General features: G+C 43.5%; 1 protein-coding gene across 1 annotated transcript; it reads right to left on the reverse strand.

Moving 5' to 3' along the window:
- Positions 1-2,282: 2,282 nt before the first annotated feature.
- Positions 2,283-4,053, reverse strand: LOC117348093. The gene is made up of 8 exons (XM_033919777.1): positions 3,821-4,053; positions 3,542-3,732; positions 3,338-3,445; positions 3,139-3,204; positions 2,926-3,030; positions 2,773-2,844; positions 2,595-2,663; positions 2,283-2,504 (listed from the first exon to the last, which is right to left on the reverse strand). The coding sequence occupies exons 2-8, from the start codon at positions 3,630-3,632 to the stop codon at positions 2,296-2,298; spliced, it is 720 nt and encodes a 239-aa protein (XP_033775668.1). The 5' UTR covers positions 3,633-3,732; positions 3,821-4,053; the 3' UTR covers positions 2,283-2,295.
- Between the last annotated feature and the right edge of the window lie 7,813 nt (positions 4,054-11,866).

Here is an 11,866-nt window from a genome sequence, read left to right on the forward strand (position 1 = left end):
TTATATGCCAGCTAGCTGCGGTTGTTGCATGCGGGGTTTTTATGTGCAAAAATATGAAATTTTGCCGCAGTTTGGTTTGTGGTGTATTATCTTTACGTGTTTTTTATTTGTATGTCATGCCTAGTGTCCGCTATATGCTAGGTCGAGGATTTGAAAAAGAAAGCCAGAGACCTGCGCCTCCATCATCCGCGCTGGGTTCGCCCCATAAGGAAAAATCTGGCCAACACCCCAGGTATGCCCTACAGACTTGGGGTGATGTGAATAGCATAAATAGAATTTTTTGCCTTGTTAACTGTTCCTGCATCACTATTTTAAAAAGTTGATTGATTGTTGGCCAATTTTTAGCAGATACTTTCTTCATTTAACATATTTGGGTATTCTGGGGTGTTCAGGCGGTGTCTCAGTATCCACAGCACTGTTTTTAAAGAAATGTTCTGGCATGTTATTTTTTTCTCCCATATTCTTTCTGTTCAGATGCAAGCTTGGAGGAGGAAGAGGAGGAGGAGGAGGATGAAGAGGAAGAGGAGGAGGGTGCAGCGGTTACTGCTCTTGCTCCATACCACCCCTTTCTGATGCCGTGCAGGCGCACCCTTCCACCTTCCCCGCTGGGCCCTCTGTCCCTCCGTTCCCCAACCCCCCCCCCTCTCAGGCTGGTCCATCTAACCTCGCCCCACCACGTGAACATCCTTCTGCCACCTAGCCACACCCATCCCCCTCAAGGATCCCGCTAAGGAAGCAGCCCCGCTCCAGCCCTGTACCTTCCTTCCCCATGCCATACTTTCGTCCACTGAGAATAAACACCCCCTGGTTCCTCCAAGAGACCTCCTTCCACCACTGGCCCGATGCTTGAGCACTTTGAGGGCCTCAATGTTTCAAGTGATAAGTGTTCCCCAGGCATAAATGTTTATCCAGGTGTTTTACATTGAAAGAGTTGCTAAACAAGGCTCGTTACTCTTGGAACATTGCCGATAGTGCTGAAGGGTATTATATAGAAAGGCCTTAACCATATATCAACCCTACAATTGTATACCAAATTAGATAAAGGGAAGATAATCTATTGAATATATAAAATTATCAAATCATCGGAACTAATTCCATTCAAATTTGAAAATGAACACCATTATAATATCTAAATTAAAAAATGTAAATCAAAATATTATTATAAATATTTAAAAAGATTGTAATTAAATCATAATCCTAATTGAGTGTTAAAATGTTTGAGAAAAATTGTGGTGGACATATCATAAATTATACAGGTCTTTGGAACCTCTTATGAGGTTCCTGTCTTGTATACTGTTGTAATCATTTATGTCCACTGCCCCCTACCACTAAAAAAACTTGTACTTTATTTATTTTAATCAATTTAATAAATACTTAGTTTGAAAAATTACTAATCTGAAATATTTTTATAAAAAATTAATAATACCTACGTGTGTGTAAGCAAAACTAAATTATAATTTCATTTTGAATTGTAATACAATAAATATGTGGACTCAAAATTATAAAGTACATAACTTAAGATTATAAAGTGCTTAACGTGCATGTGCATAAAAAACTTGTTAATTGATCTATTTTAATTAATTTATGATTATGGTTATAACTATATCACTATAAATAAATGAAACTGGAAATGTGTTCCTAAAGCATGCATTTACTGCAATCCATTAAATAAATTATATGCAAGATAACTGTTATATGTTGAGAAGGCAACACTTAGCTTGGAACCTGCCATCATCAACGTTGATACGGATAAAGAACTCCCGACGCCTTTAGCTTGAATAGGCATTTCAACCCAAACATGGGTCTTCTTCGGGGGAAGATTTTCAGACTAACGCTGCCGGGCTGAACTGGCTTAACGCCCAAATAATTTCAGAATGAAAATCCTCCCTGTGTGTTCTTATACTGTGAACAAAGTCCTTTTAAATATTCATAATAATATTTTGATTTACATTTTTTAATTTAGATACTATAGTGGTGTTCATTTTCGAATTTGAATGGAGTTAGTTCTGATGATTTGATAATTTTATATATTCAATAGATTATCTTCCCTTTATCTAATTTGATAGTGCTGAAGGGGACAGTAAAAAAACAGGAACATGTGTGAGGGAGACTTAAAAACAACAAAGAAACAAATAAATGAAGAGAGGCCAAGGACCGTTACATACCTTGATGGACAGCTTCTCTGGGCCCAGTTACAACCCTGGTTGTTTGACCATATGTGTCAGGAGCATGTCCTAGATGAAGGAAAATTTTTTTAAAAAACTAGGTTCCCAAAATCTCCTAAGTCAAAAACTTTTAACAATGCACTAAAGTATCGTAGCCCAAGCTCAAGGATCCCTGGGCATGTGCAAACACACAAAAAGAAGAGGTGCACAAGATATGAAGTTTGTGAAAATTATTTGGGTAGTCCACACAGAACAACAGTGGTATCCTTATTAGCTGTGTCCCACGCTGAAACTGGAATGGGTGCAACTCTGTGTCCTCAGTGTAGATAGCTGAGAGCGCTGAAGGCAAGAGGAAAAAATAGGCGATAAGGATTGAAAAAAAAACCTATATGAAACTGAAAGCAAGAGAAGCAAATGAGCGCCACTTACCTCGATACACAGCTTCAGCGGGGCAACTAGGCGGCCTAGTTGGTTGCACAGGTGTCGACATTGTGGTTCCTAGTATATACAATAGACCACAATGAATTAGTGACAGACACATTGGGTGGCACCTTCAATATGCAAGATAGGACAAATATAAAAGAAACCCATTAGACTTAAAACTTACCCGCGTGTGATGGAGATGACCATTCATGACACGTGTGTGCTGCCCGCCAAGAAGCATTGGTATCTTGGACACCTTCAAAGGAGAAATCACAATTAGGAATGGGATACACATAAGGTAGGGGGGTTGAAGATCTTGCACATGGAGGTTACTTACCGCGTATGATTGGGCTAGAACATACCAGATATGCCATAGTGGGGGACGCATGTGGAGCCATAGGGGGTTCCACAGGTGGGGCCAAACTATATACATGATTTGAACCTGTGGAGATAAAGCGACGTGCAGATTAGTATCTCGCACACCAGGAATGGAGAAATAACAATGAAGGAGTGTAGAGGTTTGAACATCTTGCACATGGAGGTTATTTACCACATGAGATAGGGCTTGAACCATTGTGCCATTGTGGTGGATGCATGAGGAGCCATAGGTTCGAACCTGTGGATAAAAATCAGTGAACAGATTAGTATCTTTCACACCTTGAAAGGAAAAATTACAATGCGGAATGGTGTACACATATGCTGAAGGAGGAGTAAGGGGGTGCTTAACATCAAACAAGGAGGATACTCACCATGTATGATAGGGCTAGAAGAGACTGTAGGTGCCATACAGGGTGCAGCAGGGGGAGCCATGGGGTGTTCTGCAGGTGGAGCCACAGTATACACATGATGGTTCGAACCTGTGGAGATAAAGCATTGCATATTTTGTTATCGTAGCCTGGCCCATTGACCTAAATAGTAAAATTCTAAAAAAGTATATCAATTGAATAACATACCTACTGAAGCTTGTGGAGTACAAGTGGGGGTCACAATGCGGGACTCCATTAAGGTCTGCAAAGCCTCACTGTGTCTAACGATCTCCTTCATCAGCGCAAGGTTCTGTCTCCGCAGATCATTATTCTCAATGGTGGTTTCATGGTTCTGCCTCTAGAGATCCTTAACAGTTTTATGGAGCTTATGGTTCTGCCTATGGAGATCAAGCATAGCATTAGTGTGAGTCTGCATCGCAGTGGTAAGGCTAGCAATATTCTGAGACATTGCATGTGCACCCTCACCAATGTTTCTCAATACATTATGCGCATCGTCGTTCCACCTCGGTTGATCAGCCACAGCAGACTGCAGGATATGAATAACTGCGTCCCGAGCTTGCTTGTCCCCATGGGCCCTCACACGCCTTCTCCCTAGGAACTGCCTCACCCTCGAGGGGACACCCGACAGGGCAGGTCAAGGAGACAAAGGGCATGATTGCTGTGTTAACACTGTCTGTTCCACCGTCTCATCTTCAATATATTGCATGGTGGGCAGAATTTGATCCACAGGGAATGTCAATTGAGAAAGTTCTAAAAGTAAAAAAATAGGTTAAAACAAAAAGAAATATTCACCCGACACTCACACCTTGCAAACAGCATGCAAATTACTCGCCTTCATCTGCATAAAGGTCCGATGACACACAAGATGATGGTCCCCCGACCTGACCCTGTAAAGCCACACACGACATCCCCTCCTGTGTATGCTCTGAAGGAAGAAATAAAGCAGTTATTTTAGATAATAGACTTAAACATGTATTGTACAAGAATACATCCCACCCTCCTGAAATCACAACTCACCATCTTCAAGAATCAGATTTGGCATGGCAGAAACTTGGTCAACCGCTGTACATCTCCTTTTCTGTCCCCTCCTGAGATAGAGAAAGGTATTTGAGATGACAGACATATATATGAAATGTACATTAAAACATACCATCCTAATCTAATCTAATCTAAACCTTAAGTTTATATACCGCATCATCTCCATGAGAATGGAGCTCGACACGGTTTACAAGAACTTAAAATAGTGGGTAGAGAAGAAGAAAAAGGATTACATGAACTTATGTGTAGAAAGGGGGAGAGAAAGGGGGGGAAGGATAGAGCTACAATTTGCTGAAAAGCCAGGTTTTCAGTTGTTTGCGGAATAACTGAAGGGAGCTCAGGTTCCGCAGCGGGGTGGTGAGGTCGTTCCAAAGACCTGTGATTTTGAAGAGAAGGGATTTTCCCAGTTTGCCTGAATAGTGGATGCCGCGTGGAGAGGGGAAGGCTAGTTTAAGCCTTTGGGCAGTTCTGGAGGAGTCGGGACTGGAGGAGTTGAAAGACAATGGGATAAGAGGAGGCAGGATTCCGTGAATGATCTTGAAAGCCAGGCAGGAACATTTGAAATGGATTCTGGAGATTATTGGGAGCCAATGAAGTTTGGCAAGGAGTGGGGAGGCATGGTCAGACTTGCGTTTTGAGAAGATCAGTTTGGTTGCAGTATTCTGGATTAGCTGGAGTCTTAGAATACTTTTTTTTGATAGATTTAAGTAGATGGCGTTGCAGTAATCTAGTTTGGAGAGGATGATGGATTGGACAAGGATGGCAAAGTGTTGTTGGCTGAAGTAGGATCTAGCTTTCCTCAGCATGTGAAGGCTGAAAAAGCATGATTTTGCCAAGGAGTTGAGGTGGTCATTGAGGGAGAGAGAGGAATCGATAGTGATACCAAGGACCTTGCATGAGAACTCGAGCTGTAGTGTATCGCCTGTGGGTAGTGTGAAAAGTGTGGGCAGGTGTTCGAATTTTGGGCCGAGCCAGAGTAGTTTTGTTTTAGATTCGTTTAGTTTCATCTGTACCGAGAGGGACCAGGCACGGAGTCTCATTATGCAAGCTGTAATGTTTTCGTGGAGGTTGGTGAGGTTCTGGTCAGTCTCAAGGAGGACAAGGATATCATCTGCATAAGTGTAGATTGTTTCCAGGGGGGATAGTTGAAAGAGTTTCTGGGAGGACATGTAGATGTTAAAGAGAATAGGGGAAAGGGGTGATCCTTGAGGGACACCGCAAGATGGAGTCCAAGGAGTGGACATGGTGCCATTTGTGTTGACGGTGTAGGAACGGGAGCGTAAGAAGTTTGAGAACCACATTAGGACAGTGGAGTCGATTCCAATCTCGGAAAGTTGGTAAAGTAGTATGTCGTGATGGACGACATCAAAAGCAGCGGAAAGATCGAATTGTAGTAGGACAGCGAATTTGTTACGTGAGTGTAGTTGTTGTACCTTTGAAATTAGGGAAACTAGGAGGGATTCAGTGCTAAAGCAGGGTCTGAAGAAATGTTGGTAGGGGTGAAGAATGGAGAATCTCTCGAGATAGGAGGAGAGCTGGGTAGCAACTATGGTTTCTAGAAGTTTGGTAAGTAGAGGGATATTTGCTATGGGATGGTAGTTTGATGGTAGGGAGGGGTCGAGATCGGCTTTTTTCAGAATAGGTGACAAGGCAATGTGGCCCATTTTTGTGGAGAACAAGCCTGATAGTAGAGCAGAGTTAATGAGTCTCGTAAGGGAGGAGATGGCCTGTGCAGGAATGTTTTAATAAAGGTGGGATGGGAAAGGATCTAAGATGCATTTGCAGGATTTCAGTCTGAGGCAGAGTTTAGAGATCTGGGGTTCAGATATGGGTTCAAATGTCGTCCAGGATCTATCTGCTGGGATAGGGTTTGAGTCATTGGGAGGAAGAGAATTGTAAGAGACTGCTGAGGGAGAAAGAGCTCCTTATGGTGAAATCTTTTCATTGAAAAATTTGGCTAAGTCGTTTGCGGAAGGAGGGAGAGGGGAGAGGTGGAGTCGTTTTTTGAGGTTAAGTTTCGCCAGATGTAGAACAGAGTACTATTTTGATTTTTTGATCTGGTGATTTTATCTCCATAGAAATTCTTTCTTGCTTTTTTTTAGTATTGTGTTATAGCACTTGATGTTGTCTCGCCAGGATTGTTTGTCTGAGGGGGATTTCGATTTTTTCCATTTCCGTTACAGGGCTCGACAATTCTGTTTTAGTTCCCTGTGATATGGAAGGTACCAGGGGGCTTTGTGGGAGTGGGAGATAGATTTTGTAGATAAAGGGGCCAGAGCGTGGTAGGTAGTCCCGGAAAGGGTAACCCAATTATGCCAGTTGGACTCTGGGTCTGTGTGTTTAGGAGAAGGGGGAAGTTGGTTAAGAAATTGGGTCCAGAACAATTCGCTCATGATTTTTTTGCGGTAGGTGATAGATTTTGTGGGCCGGGGTGGAGTACCTAGATGAGACATGAAGATGGGGAGGCAGAAAGAGCCTAGAAGGTGGTCAGACCACGGGACAAGGTCCCAGCGGGCCTCTTCGGCAGAAGTTTTGTGCTCAGTCAGGTCGAGGAAGCTGATGATGTCTAGTTTATGTCCTTTATCATGGGTAGGTGTGGGTGGAGGAGTGGTGAAGCCAAGGGAGGTGAGGAAGTCTTTGAATTCAGTTGTGTCCATGCTGGTGTTATCGTCAAGGTGGAGGTTAATATCTCCTATGATCAGTAGTCTCTGGAATTTTAGGAAGACTCTTGTTATAGTCTCTAGGACAAGTTCAGAGGATTTATTCCAGGGGATAGGAGGGCGGTAGAGAAGCAAGATGCCTAGTGGGTGGGGTTGGAGTTCGTCTTTAACTGAAGCTAGTATGAATTCTAGAGAGGTATGGCTGCCCTTTTCAAGGAGCTGAACATTGAAGAATGATTTGTAAAGCAGAGCCAGGCCTCCTCCTTTCCGGTTGATTCTGGGTGAGAAGAGGCCGTGGTAGCCAGGAGGGCAGAGTTTGTTTTGTGTGAAAGTATCGTCTTTTCCGATCCATGATTCTGTGATGCACACGAAACCCGGATCGGAGTCATCGAGTAGGTCTTTTATTATTTGGGTCTTGTTGCGGACTGATCTGGCGTTACAGTAGAGTGTGGGGACCGGGGTGAGAGAGACAGAGGTGAGGTTGGGTAGGTTGACTGGAGGGACAGGCTTTAAGGAGGAGTGGTTTCTTCCTCTGTGTTTTTTGTTGTGATGAGTTCTAGTGTGTACTAGTGTGGGGTTTCTGAGGCCTGGGCAGGTGTTTGAGACTGTGGAGTCGGGGAGGTTGGGGGAGAGAGATATTTGGCAGTGAGAAGTATTGGTGAAAGAGCAGAAAAGTAGAAGGAGGAGCCAGGAGGGTGGCTTCATGGTGGGAGCGAGGAGAGATAGTGAGAGAGGGTTTGGGCAGAGCTTGTCAGGCAGGAGGTGGGAGAGATTAGTGCTGCTAGTAAGATGCAGGCTGAGGAGGGGCTAGGCTGTATAAGAGGTAGTAGTGATGGGCAGAGCAGGCTAAGTAAGTGGTGGTAGAGCTAGACATGCAATGAACATGCGATAACAGTAGAGGAGTAGTACAGGCTATATATGCAATGTCAGGCTAAGATATGCAGTAGCTGGTTTTACATGCGGTTATACTTATAACAAGTGGTGACAGGTTGTGGTAACAAGTAACATGCGGTGGTAGGTTAAAAATAAGTAGTAGCAGGTTGTAAATGCAGCTATACAGGTAACAAGTAGTAGCAGGTTGTAAATGCAGCTATACAGGTAACAAGTAGTAGCAGGTTGTAAATGCAGCTATATAGGTAACAAGTAGTAGCAGGTTGTAAATGCAGCTATACAGGTAACAAGTAGTAGCAGGTTGTAAATGCAGCTATACAGGTAACAAGTAGTAGCAGGTTGTACATGAAGTAATCAGTGATTGTTTTAGCAGGCAATAGGTGCAGAAATATATCAGATGCAGATTGTAACAGAAAAAAAAGGTCTGTGCAGAGATTTTGGGGGAAAAAAAAGCTCCGTGGGAGAGCTGGATGTCAGGACTCTGAGCACTGCCGAACTGCAGTCTCACCCGGAGGAAAGAAAACACAATTCCCTCAGAGCCTGGCGTGCTCCTTCTCAAGTGTCTTGGCATTAGAGGACAGCATTAGAGTGGCCCCTCTTTGCTGCTGTGTTGAAACCAGCTGATAGAATCCTCAGGAAGAGCAGCAGTTAGGAGAGATGAAAGAAAACACAGTTCCCTCAGAGCCTGGTGTGCTTTTTCACAAGTGTCTTGGCACTAGAGGACAGCGTTAGAGTGGCCCCTCTTTGCTGCTGTGTTGAAACCAGCTGATAGAATCCTCAGGAAGATCCCAGCTCACCTTCCTCTGCATTCCTAGACATCGAAGGGGCAACAGGCTCAACAGTACACAATTTTCATTTCTGTCCTCTTCCCCCGGGAAACGCTGAAGGATCTAGAGCGCATTCAGCCCCTGTCTGGCCAATAGACACAAGAGAATGTGTTTGCGCTATAAGATAAAATATACTCAGAATGTTAATTCATCAAATTTCAAGTTTAATTAATTTTTTTTTTTTTTTAATTCTTTATTCATTTTCAATCTTACATCAAGTGTACAAACAGTGAAACAATACAATTAAAACATCTTTCTAATTTATCTTACAATACATAAAATTACCACCCTCCCCTCCCATCATTCCTCTATTATTTTCCCAATATGAATATTAAAAAAATATCTCTCCCCCCCCCCCCCTCCCAAACATTAGACGGTGTAAATTTCAATAGAAAATGGTGTTTACTCATTACAATAAGAAGTTAATGGCTCCCAAATTTTATTAAATTTCTTATAGTTCCCTTGTTGTATAGCTATTGTTCTTTCCATTTTATATATGTGATATAATGAGTTCCACCAGAAATTATAATTGAGTCTACTGTAATTTTTCCAATTACTTGTGATGTGCTGAATGGCGACTCCTGTCATTATCAATAAAAGTTTATTGATAGGACCTAGAAATCCTCACCTGCAAAATTTCCAAAACAGACTGTATAGATAACCTAATCGTCACGCTATTCTATATACCCCCTAATAAATGGAATCAAGCAAAAGATGATTTCTACGAGCACCTTCTTGCGAACTCCTCAGCAGGTACCTACAATCTCTTAGCAGGAGACATCAACCTACACCTAGAACAGAAAGAGAACTCAAATGTCGCAGACCTTCTCTCCTTCCTCACGACACTAGGCTTCTCCAATCCCCCCCAAACCACAACCCATAACAAAGGCCACCACCTCGACCTCATCACCTTTCTCTCCAATACCAACACCACCCCCAATATAAATCTCTTAGACCAAACCTGTTCAAATACCCCCTGGTCTGACCACCTCCTGTGCAATTTTGAACTTGCCTGGCACAAAAAACAACCTGAGAAAAAGCCTAACCCCATCCATACAAAGCAATTCATCTGGACAAGAGAACATCTTAATCCAGCAGACTTCTGGTCACACTACACTCTCATCTCCGACTCCGACGTAGACCCCAACTTCCACCTAAATTGGGAAAAATTTAGCGACCAGGTTCTTAACACCACTGCCCCTCTTAAACTTCACTCGAAAACTCTTCGCCCCTCAAACAGCTGGTTTGACGCGAACCTCCTGACCATAAAACGAGAAGTCCGGAAACATGAAAGAATCTGGCGTAAATCAGGGACTGATTTAGACAGACTTACCTGGCGACTGAAAGTCAAAGAATACAAAAAACAGATCATCGATAAGCGCAGTAAACACTACTCCCAACTAATAAACTCCCCTTCTCTAAACAGCAAAGCACTTTTTAGACTAGTTAACTCCCTATTCGACATAGACTCTCACAAACGCTCCACCTCCGACCTCCCTCCCTCCGCAATCACTCTAGCCGACCACTTCGCAAACAAAATCCACACTCTAAAACTGTCTCTTTCAGCTCACAGCCCCGATCCCCCACTCAACCTACGCGCAGCAGATACAGAAGGTTCAATAGCCGACATGTCCTGGACCTCCTTTGTAAATCCTGACTGGAATCTATTCCTCGAACTTTATTCTAAATACGCCAATTCCAACTGCCTATTAGACACTTGTCCTCCCACCATCATGAAATGCGCCCCCCCCCCCCATCATTCAAAGCAGAACTCTTCAATTGGGTATCTCTATGCCTGTCCACTGGACACTTCCCGTCCGAACTTGGCCACATCCTCATTTCCCCAATCCCTAAACAACCCAAGGAGCCAATCTCTTCCATCACCAACTACAGACCCATCGCCAACATACCACTCTTCCAAAAACTCATGGAAGGTCTTGTCAACAACAACCTTACGAATTACCTCGACAAGTTCAATATTCTCCATGACTCCCAGTCCGGTTTCTGCCCAAATCATAGCACCGAAACCGTCCTAGCTGCCCTGACAAATTACCTCCTCCACCTGTTCTCACTGGGTAAAAGCGCCCTGATACTTCAATTCGACCTGAGTAGTGCCTTCGACCTGGTCGACCACGACATTATGCTCAACTGCCTTGACTCCATCGGCATCTCCGGACAGGTAATAGATTGGTTCACAGGCTTCCTAACAAACCGTACCTACCAGGTCCACAGTAATGGAGCCTTCTCCCACCACTGGCGTAACCCTTGTGGAGTCCCACAAGGCTCTCCCCTATCCCCCTCCCTATTCAATATTTACTTGACCCCTCTGGCACGAAGCCTAGCAAACTCTAACCTAAAATCGTTCATATATGCAGATGACATCACCATCATTGTCCCCATTACCTCACTCACTCTAGAAACGGAAAAACTCATCGCATCTATCCTCACCAAGTTAGAACTGTGGACCTCAAAACTCAAATTAAAATTGAACTCTGAAAAAACCAAAATCTTCCTAGCGAGTCCTAACCACAAATTAACAAACACTTCCCTCAGATTGAATGGGCTAGATTACCCTATCTTACCCACCATAAAAATCCTTGGAGTCATCCTGGACCGCACCCTAACCTTCGATGACCATACCAGTGCCCAGGTGAAAAAATGTTTCTGTACCCTCTGGAAACTGCGCACCATCAAACGCTACTTCGACCACCAAACCTTCCGTCTACTCGTTCAATCTCTGGTATTAAGCATATTAGACTACTGCAACATTATTTACCTGGGATCCTATAAAAATACCATCAAACGTCTTAGAACAGTCCAAAATGCGGCCGTCCGCCTCATCTATGATCTCAAAAAATACGACCATGTTAGCCCCTACTACACCAAACTCCATTGGCTTCCAGTAGAGGCAAGGATCATCTTTAAGTTCGCCTGCCTCTGTTTCAAAACTCTTACAGGATCTTCCCCAATCTACTTGTCTGAGCACCTTGAAATAGCAGGCCCCTCTCGCACACGAAACGCCCACCTATTCACCTTTCCCTCCCTAAAAGGCTGCCTCTACAAGAGATTCATTGATAGAACCCTAGCATTCCAAG

Source organism: Geotrypetes seraphini, chromosome 14 (assembly GCF_902459505.1).
Source record: "Geotrypetes seraphini chromosome 14, aGeoSer1.1, whole genome shotgun sequence".
In the NCBI taxonomy this organism is placed as follows: Eukaryota; Metazoa; Chordata; class Amphibia; order Gymnophiona; family Dermophiidae; genus Geotrypetes; species Geotrypetes seraphini.

Excerpts from the sequence above, each read along its gene's own strand:
- LOC117348093 (XM_033919777.1), bottom strand. The coding sequence starts at position 3,632 with ATGAAGGAGATCGTTAGACACAGTGAGGCTTTGCAGACCTTAATGGAG. Across the intron at positions 3,205-3,337 it reads TTCTAGCCCTATCATACATG|GTTCGAACCTATGGCTCCTC; the intron begins GTGAGTATCCTC and ends TTTTATCCACAG. Across the intron at positions 2,505-2,594 it reads CGCTGAAGCTGTGTATCGAG|CGCTCTCAGCTATCTACACT; the intron begins GTAAGTGGCGCT and ends TCTTGCCTTCAG.